This window comes from Antedon mediterranea, chromosome 11, assembly GCF_964355755.1.
Source record: "Antedon mediterranea chromosome 11, ecAntMedi1.1, whole genome shotgun sequence".
NCBI lineage: Eukaryota > Metazoa > Echinodermata > Crinoidea > Comatulida > Antedonidae > Antedon > Antedon mediterranea.
In genome coordinates this window covers 8,646,777-8,661,493 of record NC_092680.1, presented here as the reverse complement: position 1 = coordinate 8,661,493, position 14,717 = coordinate 8,646,777, and the positions used below count along the sequence as shown (strand labels likewise).

Here is a 14,717-nt window from a genome sequence, read left to right as displayed (position 1 = left end):
TTGAATAAAACAAAAGAAATTAGATAAGTTTTTGTTCTAGAATTATAGGAAAATCATTTATGCTGTCTTGATAAAAATGATTTTTTTAAAAATCCTATCAAATGACATCATGATCAGTAAAACAATAACATCGTTGTATAGTCATGATATTATTGCTCTTACCAATCATAACGTCATTTGATTGGACGTATGAAAATATAATTTTCATCAAAGGCAGCATAGATGGCTATCCTATGAAAACTTTTTAAATGTCTTTTGTTTCAGGTGTGAAAAATTCTTATTTATCTAATTATCGTCGATCGATATTGCCCAATGTGATGGTTGATTATAAACGACTAGTAGTGAGGTATCTGATTCCCAGGTAGCAACACTCAATTCGAACTATTTCACTATTTAACTCAATTTGAGTGGTCACTCACAAACATATTGTGGTGATCTACTCCCAATGCTTACATATAAACAGCGAGGAATTTGAAAAGCTATATCTGCTCAAAATAGCCAAGTCGAATACGCATAAAGAATCAAGAAATTAGAAAAAGTCAACAAACAATAATATTTTAATGTTTTTTACTCCATTAGAAACACTAACATTTACAAGTCATTTCAGCACATCATCACTCACTTACTATTTCCTGTTATTTGCTTGGGTTATGTGAGTAAGCATTCAACCATTCTACTAAATTAATAATATTATAATCTAAAATTATTTTGTACTAGTTCTCGTACGTTTACTCCATGAAAAATTAGCGCCGTAAGACTTTGGTTTTACTGGCTTCTTTCCTACTGGTTCTTCAATCTCATACCACCATCCTGAAATATATAAAATTGCAATACTCCAAATTAACTGTTATCTTTCTACAAATCTTGTATACTGTACCCTTTTCATCCTTTAAAAGTAAACAACTTGCCAGGTTTGTAAAGTATGTAAACATAGGTAGAGAAAAAAATATTCATTTAACAACCTTGTTTAGAAATTACAACAGGGACTTTACGAAACACGATGGAAAGCCACAGGACGGTGCTCATGAATAATTTATGCATGAGCTTTAACAAAGTGGGCAGAGCTGTATGGAACGCCTCCTCTGCCTTCAGTTCACATTTATCATGCAGTACACACCAATCGTAATGCAGTACACACCAATCGTCATGCAGTACACACCAATCGTCATGCAGTACACACCAATCGTCATGCAGTACACACCAAACATCATGCAGTACACACCAATCGTCATGCAGTACACACCAATCGTCATGCAGTACACACCAATGGTCATGCAGTACACACCAATTGTCATGCAGTACACACCAATCGTCGTTCACATTTATCATGCAGTACACACCAATCGTCATGCAGTACACACCAATCGTCATGCAGTACACACCAATCGTCATGCAGTACACACCAATTGTCATGCAGTACACACCAATTGTCATGCAGTACACACCAATCGTCATGCAGTACACACCAATCGTCATGCAGTCAAATATTGCGTAATTTATACCGCCACCTATCGACAAAATCGAATATCACGTGAGTTTTATTAGACGGCTGTAAAACTAAGACTATTTAAACTTCTTTTATGGAATTCAATAATTGCAATGGCCTCCTAGCCGCGCCTGTGTCTCGCATAATAAATTATTGTATATATAAAAAACAGAGCATTCACAGAGATGTGTAGCGGTTAAAATAAGTACAGTATGTCAAACATAAAAGAAATCTTAGAGTCGATGGCCTAGTTTTACAGCCGTCTAATAAACGTCACGTGATATTCGATTTTGTCGATAGGTGGCGGTATAAATTACGCAATATTTCACTGCATGACGATTGGTGTGTACTGCATGACGATTGGTGTGTACTGCATGACAATTGGTGTGTACTGCATGACCATTGGTGTGTACTGCATGATGTTTGGTGTGTACTGCATGACGATTGGTGTGTACTGCATGATGTTTGGTGTGTACTGCATGACGATTGGTGTGTACTGCATGACCATTGGTGTGTACTGCATGACGATTGGTGTGTACTGCATGACCATTGGTGTGTACTGCATGATAAATGTGAACGACGATTGGTGTGTACTGCATGACCATTGGTGTGTACTGCATGACCATTGGTGTGTACTGCATGACCATTGGTGTGTACTGCATGACCATTGGTGTGTACTGCATGACCATTGTGAACTGAAGGCAGAGGAGGCGTTCCATAGAGCTTAGCGTGAAATTCTGTCGTCTTTTTGAGGACAATAAAGTTGCCATTTTCCTGTTTATGTAGAACGACTAGAAATAATGTATACCTTAAATATACAGTTCAAATTACACTTAAATGCTAAATAATATTTGAACTTCTAATTTAATTGTTTAATGAAATAACATTTTATTGGGTTAAAATGACTGTGTTAAAAGCGTTGTTAGCCTCAAGCTAGGAAGGCTAAGCCTATGCTGTATCACCAGAGCCAAGCGATTCAGAAGGACCCCGCGCCACGACAGACAGGGATCGGAGAGAGATACTGTTGGTCGTTGCTGTCTTCGCGCAAGTGTGCGTAACTAATAACGGCTACTGTTGACTGTATATGATTTTACGAACACAGAATATTTGTCGTCCTCCTCTAACCGTCGTGTTTAGTGTCCCTAATACTCCCAGGTGAGTAAACAGTCTACAATATAATGCGTACAAAATTAGTAATTACCATTTTTCTCAGCAAAACTTGCAGCTTGTTCTTTAGTATCAAAAAACAGACCTACATTAGATAATGGATCACCACTGAAATGAAAAAAAGTTAAACAAATGATACAATATTTATCAGAATCAATTCATACTAAAAATGCACTGTACCACAATGCACCTATGCAAAGTTAGTTCACTCATGCATGCAATTTAAGAAAAAAGTAGTAGTCTGGCATGGGCAACATAACAATGTTGTGATTGTGAAGGCCTACGGTATATGTTGTAACTTTGAATAAAAAATGGAACTTACGTAGAAGTCCAGCCCATTAAAGGATTCTCCCATCGTTCCCTGGTTTCAAATTCAAGTTTCCAACAATGGACGTCATTCGTTCCTGACTGTGTAGCTGTCTTAGCCGGTACAAATATTCTCACTCTTCTTGTCTTTATATGCTCTTCAGGAATTCCAGATACTGCACGAATGTCGGTCTGTTGATTGTTATAAAATAATTGGTTAGGTTATAACAAAATGTAATAATATCAATTTAATTCCAAGAGGGATATAGAATACAATTTAAGAACACTTTATTTTCCAATATACAGTATAGTGAAGATTTGTGTAAGTAACTGAACTGTAAGGAAAAATAAAAAATATTAATATTTAGCGCCCCAGCCTGCTTCCTTTTTGGACGCTGCTGCCGCCTCCTTAAAAAAAAATAAATAAAACATTGTTTTATGCTTTAAAAAAGTCATTACAGAGTTCTCAATCGATACACTTCATCATGTTCGTTTTCACAATAACGTACATGTATGTACATCACACAGTCCCGGAAGCAATATGCGGCTGGAAAATCAGTCAGTAGAATTTGTTATCACAAAAAACAATTGTTGACAACAAGGGGAGGGTGTTACTACTGTACAACACTGATCTGAATACAGTACTACAATACATTACTTACGACACGTTCTTTAACTTCACTAATACTTGACTCATCTTGACCTGTGTTCTGCACAGTTGTGGAGGCTGGTCTGAAAACAAAGAAAACTATATATTGTAGTTGTACAACATTGTAACAAAAAAAATACTGTATATATAAAATGAATCATTATTATGGAATGTCTAATAATGAATTTTGAGCAAAACCTTCCTTGCACAAATTTTTAAATGTGCATTAATAATAATATAATAATACATATGCATAAATAAATTTTAAATGGCGTAAGGGAATGGGCATATATGTAGGCTAAGCCCGGGCTTGTAGTATCTGCAGTAGCCAGCTAGGCTGCGCGCTGGGAGGCCTTTTTTAGGCCTAACCTAGACTAGCTAGGCCGGGTCCGGCAAAAGTGTAGTGGCTAGCAATAACCGAATAATTAAAGATTAATAATCAACAAAAATATACCAAACTATACCTCGATAGTTGTCGTATGGCCAAAGATCTTCGAAATCCTACCCTTATTAAAGAAGCCATACTTAGAAATAAAAACAATTAACAACAGTTTTCATTCCCTTATTTTTTTTTCATAGAGAACCAAAAACAAATCAAAAACTATTGTCATAGAGAGGGCGCTTTCTCATTTAAAGAATGCACATAATTAATTTACATAAATTCATTCAATATCCTGGATTCGCCTCTGCTACACTTTGCGTCAAAAATGTATCCTGGTTGAAAATAAAATATTATTTCCAATACAATAACAAACCGTAATAGCAAAAAACACATACAATTGTAAGGGCAAATAATGATTTATTTCAGAATAATAATTCCACATTATACAACAAATAATACAAAACAAGAATTTCATAAAAAAAAATCTTTATTTGATCTTTGTAGGAATGACAACAATAATTTCTTACTCTATGTAATACATACTAGGATAAAAATGATTTACAAATTCAAGCGAGTAAAAGACCTATTTAAAGGCCTTGATTATATAGCATAATTTTTTGTACTCAAAATGAGTAATACAATTGTATTGTATCTAAAACCAGTCCATACTTGGTTTTATAGTATCAGCATTTTGTATATCTAAAACCAGTCCATACTTTGTTTTATAGTATCAGCATTTTCCCTCTTTTTACCTGTAACTAGATTAGCTTCACCTTTTGTACGCAACCTCCGTCTTTCACTCGTTCTCTTTTTTTGTAAACTCTTTTTAACTTTTGCTCTCACAATATCCTTTCCCATAACTTGTTGTGATTGTTTTGAACTAGTGCTCTCGGTGCGAGAATGAGTGTGTGAATTCACATGGCTCAAACTTGATTGATTCCTATGTGGTTTGTACATTTTGTTGTCTAAACTTAAATCTTGTAAATCGATGTCACTATCATCTTTACTACTTGTACTATCACATTGTTGTTTTTGTATCAAATTGTCTTTATCCTCAAACCCTGATTCAATCTCTTTAGATTTGTCTACATTATTCACTTCAGTGATAGTATAATGATTCTTGTCATTAGATTCCTTGTCTGCTCCTTCACTATCACACTCATCATCATCCCCTTCATCATCAGCATCATCATCCTCATTTGAATCTTCTTCACTTGATTCATCATTTACTTGAATTTCTATAGAATTTGATGCTATATCTGTGCTTTCCTCTGCATCCTTTTCAGGTGACAATTGAGCCTATAAATAAATATTGAAATATGAAAAATATTCTGCAGCAAAGTATTTTCCAGCACCACTGCATTTCATAGGGAAACAATTTAAAAACTACAAGGCAAAATTTGTGCTTTAAAACACCCAATATTAAACTGTAGATATTAGCTCATAAATAATATATATATTTATCTACATAGACCATTAAGGCACAAATTATTTTTTTCCAATTTTTCCTAAAGGAGGGCAAATGTTGTTCCTTAGAGTTAGACTTCTTTTGTGTCCAAACCTAACCCTTTTTATTGGCCTTCCTCTCAGAACAGATGTGTATAATTGTAAATAATGATCTTAAATGTCATACCTTCTCAAGTGAAGCTTGCATTTCTTTGGTAAAACCACTTGCTGATACATCAACATCTAAAGAGGTCTCTCGTCTGAAATATTAAATTAGTAAGACTTATTATTGTGCTCAATAACAACATTGATACAATTCTCTCTTGTGTGTAATTTCAAAAGGTGTGTAAATAAAAATAAAATTAACCAACCTGATATCATCAAATGTTGGGTACAGCTCACTTTCATAGTCAAACTTTCTAATAAAGAAATCCCGAATACATTGTACATCTCTATTAAAATACCTACGAAAACAAAATATGTTAATTTTATGCAATTTTTAACATTGCTGTTACAATCTAGAACCAAAAAGAATAGAATATTTTTACTGTAGTAACCAAAAATTACCATTCAGCATTTGAATGAGACGTTGACACCATCTGAGGAAAGTCAATCAATGTTGGTTTATCATTGCTATCAACTAAAAGGTTAAATTCATTGAAGTCTCCATGTATGAGTCCATGATTGGCCAATTTAACTATCAACTCCATCAGGTCATTGTACAAACTGCTTGGGCTTTTAACATCCGACACTTGATTTCTAAAAGAAAAATGCAATTTTAAAATCGGTACACTTAAATCCATAGCAAAAATACAAGGAAATACTACCGTAAAAATAATCAAATGGTCGAGAGGTTAAGGCAGAGGCACCGTTTACCGTACCTAAACAATTAAGCTTGAATATGTCCTTTTTAAAAAGACAAACTTAAAGTTGAGTTTGAAGGAAGAGAAATCCACGATTTTTGCATTAGAAATTTGTAACAGAGCGTGGATGCCCGCCCTCAAGAGGGTGGATGTATACAGAATAAAGAAGACAAGATTTTAGAGATATTATACATTTCATAAATAAATAGAATTATGATTATAAAACATTTTATAAAACACATATAAATATAAGTGTACATTCATTTCTACAGAAAATCATTTACCACCATGCTATTAGTTCACTGTTCACAAATACAGGCTGAACAGCAACAACAAAAATCAACCAAGCGTTACTCAGTATGGCAAACCTTACTGTTATATAGGTAAACCGTGGATTGCTCATTTTTCTGATATTATATTCTTTGGTTGCACTTACAATGGATATCCGTTTATGAGTTCCATAACAACACAATGCCTGTTAAAGTCTATTGGTTTTGGTACTGGGAAGCCACTGTCATACAATGCTTTCATGAACGCAAATTCTTTCATAGCGGACAGACGTGATAGATAGAGCCACGATGCATGGTTTCTTTTCCCCATATAATCACGTTTTTCTTTCAACTTTCGAAAGGATGTCCTACCAAGTCTGCAAAATAAAGATAGTGATTGTTAGAAATATATATATAGTAAAATAAGGTTTGTGGTACAACATGTATTTCCACATAAAAACAAAGTGAAGTTAAGAATGGCATTTTGGTTTTTATGCTACAATCGTCTTCTGCAGAAAAGTAATTGTCCTTGGAATATGGAATAAAGAATGTTTGTAAGTGTGAAATTCTACTACAATGATTACACAACAAGCATGACATTTTTGTCATTTTTGTCTACAAGTATAGCAATAATCAGACTTATACTATGCAATGTTGATAAAACTATAAATGTTTATAATTTAACATTAATTTAATTTAACAAGCAATCTGTATTTGGAAGAGTGAATAAAGATAATTCAATAATATAAAGTACATTGATATTCAAAATTAACCTTAAAATTTAAGAAATTTGTTTTTGACATACCTGTGTAACTTTAATGCAAACTGTTCTTCTTCGTCGTTAGCAACGATATAAATATCTAAACAAGAATATTGAATGAGACAAAAAATACACTAAAAATAGTTTGAATTAAGTACATATTACATCAATACATTTTTCATGTAGTCAGTTAATATGTTAATTAATTAATTAATATACATAGGCCAAACTTGTATTCATTAAAGATGATGGTATAAATGATAAACTTATGAATTTAAGACAGGCGTTTAAAAAAATGCCACACTATTATAGGTGCTTCCCATATGGTTTGCATGCTAGGCATTCAAACTAGTCACTCAGACAAAATGCATCATCAACATAGAGTTCTGCGGTGCTGACGTCACGACGGTAGGTGGTGCTGCGTGGTTGCTAGCCAACCAAAAAAAGCGTTCAACCTGTCTGAGTGACTCTCAGGTCACCAATGGTTTAGATTAGGCTGATTGAAGTAGTCATTTTAAAACTTAATAATTTTCAATAAAAACAAATTAAAATTTCAAATGATCACTAAATATTTGTTTTTAATAATTTATTTATTCTTCAACTACAGTTTAAGTTTAAAAAAATCAAGCTAAGATACATAATTTGATAGAAATACAGATCTTTACAGTTTATTAACATAGTAGCATTGAACGCATTTTTTGGTTGGCTAGCAAGCATGCAGCGCCCTCTATCATCGTGACATCACACCGCAAAACTCTATAGGGTACTATTGGCAGCTACCGTTTAATTTGACCAAGTGTAAAGTCATTCATTTTGGGTCAAAGAATTGATGTATGAATACTTTATTGGCCTTGGTGATAACAAAGTTGGTATTGATAATTGTTTCTCAAGAAACAGATTTAGGAATACTGATTGATCATAAATTAGACTTCTCTGCCCATACTTTCAAGGTTGTTAAATCTGCAAACAGGATACTCGGTATGGTGACTAGATCTTTCAAGTATCTTGATAGTAAGAGTTATATGTATCTGTACAAATTTATGATCAGACCTATATTGGAATATGGTGGTAGTTCATGGACACCTCTGTATCAGAAAGATTACAATCGTTTAGAAAAAGTCCAACAGAGATCCACAAGGTTAGTGTCTGAATTGAGGAGTAAGCCATATGCAGAGAGATTAAAGTTACTGGATTTGCCTACCTTAGCCTTTAGAAAGAAAAGAATGGATTTAATTCAAACTTTTAAAATCTTTCATAAATTTGATAATATCGAGGCAGGAAAATTATTTCAAAGATCTAAATACCAGCAAAAAAGGGGGAATGTTTTTAAGGTATCGAAATCCAAATATAATAAAAACATTAGAAAAAGAGCATATGCAGTTAGAGTTATAAATGATTGGAACTCGCTACCAAACCATATTGTGACAGAACCAACGATTAACAAGTTCAAAACCGGCATTGCAAAGTTATGGTCTGACCACCATCTCAAGTTTCGCCCATATGTTACCGAGGAGTTCTCATTGATGACAATGGAGGGACAAATGAGCTAGTTCTCAAAGTCCTACGGTTCAAGGTATATTCAAGGTATAACTTGACCTCATCCATTGATTAACTTTATTTCTACAATGCATGTTACTTACCTGACTCCTTGCCAACTCCAATTTGATTTCCAACAGACGCAATGGAATCTCTAGTAGCTAAAGCTTTTAACGCGAGGTAATCATAGCCAGGATAAGTCAGACGGTAACCTGGTGCTGAAATGTACAAACAAATGCTGTTGAAGTTTAGAAGAGTTAATATACAAGTATTATTTCGGATAACATAATTACAGTAGAGCAAATACATTATATGGTTTATTTCTCAATCAACAGTGCAAAACACCAATAATCAAGTTTTGAGACTAAAACAGAAGTTACTTACATTTTCCATGCTCCCATGCGACTAGTTTCTTTGTAACCAGTTCTTTCAGAATCTTATGACAACCACCATGTTTCAGGCTGGCAATTGAGGCTACAAGTTCAGATGGTACAATTTCATGATTTTTCATTCCCATTTCCAGCTTTAAACAATTGACAAGCAACAAATAAATATCCATACACAATCTAAAAAAGTATCATTCACGCCTACTCTCCCAGGTTTTCCTATTTAGGCTAGCAGTTTTCTTATCTCTCTGATTAGTCTATATATTATTACCAAGCCTAGGCTAGCTAGGATAGGCCTCTGTTCTCCGTACGGTTATTGTCGTGTCGTACGTTTAGAGAGAGTACTGAGTAGGCCTACTAGTACTAGCCTAGCTAGGGCCTAGCCTAGTTCTTGGGGCCTAACTATATGGATAGGATTTACCATAAATAAACAGTTACTTACAGCAGTTAAAACTCTGAAATCCTCTTTTGAGAGGTATCTTAACATTGTTACGTTTAATTTCCCCATAATTTAGAAATGAATCTTAGTAAAATGTCGAAAAGATGTTTAATATTGCAGATAAAAGTTGTCACGTAGTAAAACAACAGACACTGCGTAGTCTTTCCATGTGTCCTGAAAAACACTCTAATTTGTCAATAAACTTATGAGGGCGCTATGATTAAAATGTGGAACTAATTATTCTTTTTTTGAGAATTCGATATTCGTTTAATAATCAATATTATTGATTGTACACATGACACAGGCATGATATAAACATTTTAATTTAATTTTTTTTATAATATAAACCAGAAGCTAATCTGAAAAAAACTATCTTTTAGGCATACCAACATTTTCTTCAACTTACAAGGCATTTCTAAAAGTTCCACGATTTTCCATTAAAAATTGATTAGGAATAACGATGCTTTTTTAAAAGATTCCGACTTCAGTGGAATTTGCTCCTATGTACGGATCAATGGTTTTTATGCGATTTGTGATGCGGTCACAAAACAAGAGCTTTGATATGGTGTTTATGACGTCATATTTTGAACACACAATCTGTGCCACTCAGCTGTGCATCATTTTTGTTCACAATTGTGGATGATAAAATTGATATATCCCAAGGTACTGTACACTGACAATATATTAATTTACTATTTATCATATATACTGGATCTTATACACTTATTTCGCATTCTTGTTGGGTTGGCAATTATTTAATCTAGCTGAACCATTAATTCCACAGATATCCAAAAAGAGGATTGAAATGGACAGTGCACTTAATTTTCCCGAACTTGCAGATGTTTTAACTGACCGTGTTTTGGAATATTACCACGAAGAAGAATGGAAACTCCTTAAAGTAGAGGTTTGTCATTGTAATCATCTATTCTTGTTTTCTCATTTTTTCACATAGAAACAAGAGACTATTAGACCTACTTCCATACACGTCGTCTGGCGGTTGTTTAAGAATTTCTAAGAGAGGGTCAAAAGTTGAGCCAATACAATTCCTAATAGTTCCTAGATATGTTAAATGCCACACAACCTAAATTTTGACAGGAATAGGAATAAAGCTTAACTTGTCATGTAGTAGTAAGGTAACCTGCATATTTATGAATCGTTAAATTTTAGGAATTCACTTAATCTTGCTGTTTTAATATACTTTGATTCTTATTCTGTTATACATTTCAAATCATAACATTTTTGTTCATTTTATGGTTTCAGAATAATTGAAAGATTAAACATCCATATTGATTTTATTATTGAATCAGGGATTATCCTTTGTTATTATGCGTATAGGACCAGATTGACTGTTTGTACTATTGATTCCGAAGAACAGAGATCAATATGTCATATAAAACATAACTGTATTTGAAAATCATATATTTGATTTTACTCGACTAATCACGTGACAATACTGCAGTAGTCCTAAAGAAAGTAATACAATTAATTTTGGACAAATAAAATCTTATCTTATCTCAGGACGATGTGACTGTTTCATGCAAGAAATCCAGAGATTTTGCTGGAAATGTGTAAGTTACCAACCACAATATTAACACCAAGTAGGCCTAGACGGTAATCAGGAAAAACGAATAATTGGTCGGTCGACAAATAAACTTAAAAACAGTTTATACATTTATTTTAAAAACTAAATTGCGAACAAATTGAGCAATACAGTTATATTATTATTATTATATATTATTTCGTTTCCTGCCAATTTCTCTGCCGAATTATATATTTCAATTATGGGTCTTCAAAACTATAATTACTCAATTATAAATTAAACAAAATGATTTTTAATTGCCTAATACCTCGTTAAACTTTTTTAGGTATCGTGGTGACTGTGTACTGGAGTTAGAACCTGAAAAGGCATTGTCTTATTTGTTACCTTCGCCACATGGACGTCGACAGAAGTGGGATTCCAGTGTCTCTGAATGTATTGTTCTTATTGATGTAACTAAGGTAAAAATAATTGTATCTTGTTTTTTTTTGTCATAAAAACATTTTAAATACGGATGTGTGTAGAGAAAAAAAGACATCTGCTGTTGGAAATAAAAGTATTTTATGGTTAAATTCATGACGGGACCATACACAAACACATATTAATTATGGATGTGTTAAAGTTAGCTTGGTTGCCACAAGGACACAACGCAAGGAAGGACGAAAGCGCACCGTTAATTGGCCAATTACCCGGCTGTCGCTTGTAAACTTCTGATGCGCTTAGTTGCGTTGCGTTCCAAGTGATAACGCTTGCTTATTTTCACATGCACGTGGATCATCATTCATATCGCAGCGTCGTGTGGATGTCGAATCTCGTGCGTTAACTATCTATAGGCCTAAACTTGAGTTGCGTCCGGTAGGAACCAAGCTTTAGCAATAGGCGTACGTTGAAGCAGTTTTAAATGTCAAATAGGAAAATAATGTTAAAATATAATAGTTAATTATATCTCGACCGTAATTGTAATAGTAAATAACGATTATTTTATTTACCTGACGTTTCGCCAACTATCAGTTTCACTTTCTTAAAGTGTAAATATAATAATCTTTATTTACTATTACAATAACGGTCTATATATTTTATTTGTAATACCTACCGAATGTTGTCATTGTTGTATTCAAGAACATAACAGTATCGAAAGTTTCTGCGACAAAACTTCTCCAGGGACTGATCTCTGACCGAGACTTCGTTCATCTTGACGTAGTTAAGACGTTTTCAGAACTGAACCTTACTTGCGTCAACTCTTGCAGTATTGATCACAAGGACTACCCTCCTGTAGACGATTACGTAAGAGGAACGACTCATCCATCAGGATTCTTCCTAAAAAAACACAAGTAAGATGGGTTTATAGCAAGCCACTAAACTTAACTATCTCACACGTTAAAACCTCATATATGATTAAAAAAAATAGAACATTCTTTGATTTGAGTATTATTTACTATATAATATATTTTTATTCATAGAGATCGATGTAAAACAAATTTGACGTACATAGCTCAAGCTGAGGCGAATGGACGAATCCCGCGATATTTGACGGAGGCTGCTACGGGCTCTCATATAATCGGCGTGTTCAAAGACCTGATTAAGGATATAGAAAGCGCCAAAGTTTAAATGTTGTTTAATGGTGACGTTACTTAACGAATACGACTAAGATTCATCTCCACGTCACACTAAATTAGAGGAAAAATGGAAAAATCAGCACTGTGGTCAAGAGTTGTCAAAACAATATAGATTATCTAATAAAAATCCTAGAAAGTAGGAAATCTTTTGCCATTTTCCCCCTGACTGTAAATGAAAACATTTGGAACAAGCATGATCAAATTACATTATGTATATTCTTCTTATAATGAAAGGCCAAACAAAAAAAAGAATATTAATATTAAACAAAATACATGATCAAGGAGACGCGCCGCAGGTGAAAAAAGGAACAACATTATGACAACTTATGCTATTTTTATTTTGAAAATGTATTATAATAGGCCCCTAATTAAAATATAAATAAAAGAGATAGGACCTACTGAGTTTGTCATACAGTATATATTTTTCATTCTTAAAGGGGGGTTCCAGGTTTAAAATGAATAGTAAAAAATGTAAAATATATTTGTTTGTCTCTTGAACGGTAAAAGTTTCAATTTATATAAGCGCCCAGTGAAGCAGAACGAAGGCTGTGAAATCAGGCCAGATTACAAGTGCAGCTACGGCAAAATCACACTGTGGTTACAAAATAGGAAATTCGTGAAATGGTCCATCTTCCGACGACTCGTTATCATTAACCATATCAATTACTTTTGTAAAATTATACTCATTTGATGTAATATTAGTCGGTCTTCCCATTTATAAAGTCAATTTTTTTATGAAAATTCATCAAAACAGTGAAAAATTAGATATGTTTGCACTTTACGTTTGCCGATTTTCGCACCGACTTAGGGAAAAATCAAAATCAATGAAGCGTAACGTATACTGTACATTCCTCCTGCTGAGGATCGATCGAGCGAGACGACGATACACACGTGCTCTCTCTGCTGCCCACCATGCCTGGCATCATCACGTGATAAGCAGATACAATATACAATACCAAACTGGTCGGGTCGAGTATACCCCGTCTATAATCACAACATGAACGATGTACGTCAGTATTTGATTGAAGGTCGACTCGACCTACCGGAATGGTATAGATAATATAGCTCGAATGAGAGAGTTGGAATATTTTTGTAGTGCAGCCTATAGTAAAAGGCCTGGTAGTATCAATTCGCATAGGGTCTACTACACTATAGCTAGCTCAATTTTTAAGTGGGCCGGATCAGCTAGATCTCCTTCCTATTACCTGGTCTACTTGCTTGATGCATGAGTATCCGCTTTTTTGGAGAGTAAACTAAGCCTATTTTAGGCCTACTTGACGATCGGGACACCATACATGTGGACGGCGATCGGACCTTGTTTTGCTTCAATATTTACAGCCGATTTTGTAGAACGTTTTAGGTTTAGATTGTTTAGGAGTTTTGGTTGATAGGATGGGTTTTGTTATTTATGGGCCAATCGTCTAGTAGTAGTAGGCTAGCTAGGCCCATGGGCCCCAAGCCATCCAAGTGCAATGTGATGCGTATTTCCTTCCTAAAGTCCGACTGTCCTCCTCCCAGTTTCAATCTAAATGGCCATGATCTTAAATGTGTAAATCACATTAAACTGCTTGGTGTCACCTTGCAGGATAACCTTAAATGGGAGATGCATATTCATGATATCGTTGCTAAAGCATGTCGACGTTTGTACACTTTGATTATACTTAAGAAAGCCAAGGCGCCTTGTAAAGATTTACTACAAGTATATACTTGCTATATACGTCCTTTAGTTGAATATGCATGCCCTGTGTGGCACAGTTCAATTACGAAAGACCAAACTAAGTCAATAGAAAGAGTTCAAAAAAGAGCTCTACGAATCATTTATGGCATGAACTATGTATCCTACGAGTCTGCTCTTAAATTGTCAGACCTTCCATC

General features: G+C 34.2%; 3 protein-coding genes across 3 annotated transcripts; 1 reads left to right on the top strand and 2 right to left on the bottom strand.

Moving 5' to 3' along the window:
- Positions 1 to 539: 539 nt before the first annotated feature.
- On the bottom strand, positions 540 to 4,215 carry LOC140062557 (NADH dehydrogenase [ubiquinone] iron-sulfur protein 4, mitochondrial-like). Its single transcript, XM_072108824.1, has 5 exons — positions 4,073 to 4,215; positions 3,622 to 3,691; positions 2,976 to 3,151; positions 2,688 to 2,761; positions 540 to 810 (listed from the first exon to the last, which is right to left on the bottom strand). The coding sequence occupies exons 1-5, from the start codon at positions 4,129 to 4,131 to the stop codon at positions 704 to 706; spliced, it is 486 nt and encodes a 161-aa protein (XP_071964925.1). The 5' UTR covers positions 4,132 to 4,215; the 3' UTR covers positions 540 to 703.
- Positions 4,216 to 4,443: 228 nt separating this feature from the next.
- Positions 4,444 to 9,843, bottom strand: LOC140063115 (uncharacterized). The gene is made up of 9 exons (XM_072109552.1): positions 9,693 to 9,843; positions 9,249 to 9,387; positions 8,969 to 9,082; positions 7,374 to 7,428; positions 6,736 to 6,945; positions 6,004 to 6,195; positions 5,808 to 5,900; positions 5,624 to 5,696; positions 4,444 to 5,289 (listed from the first exon to the last, which is right to left on the bottom strand). Exons 1-9 carry the CDS (start codon positions 9,756 to 9,758, stop codon positions 4,690 to 4,692), a joined length of 1,542 nt encoding a protein of 513 aa, XP_071965653.1. The 5' UTR covers positions 9,759 to 9,843; the 3' UTR covers positions 4,444 to 4,689.
- A 442-nt stretch (positions 9,844 to 10,285) lies between these two features.
- Positions 10,286 to 13,161, top strand: LOC140063082 (stAR-related lipid transfer protein 5-like). The gene is made up of 6 exons (XM_072109516.1): positions 10,286 to 10,352; positions 10,474 to 10,593; positions 11,208 to 11,257; positions 11,555 to 11,687; positions 12,346 to 12,557; positions 12,687 to 13,161. The coding sequence occupies exons 1-6, from the start codon at positions 10,329 to 10,331 to the stop codon at positions 12,832 to 12,834; spliced, it is 687 nt and encodes a 228-aa protein (XP_071965617.1). The 5' UTR covers positions 10,286 to 10,328; the 3' UTR covers positions 12,835 to 13,161.
- The last annotated feature ends 1,556 nt before the right edge of the window (positions 13,162 to 14,717 follow it).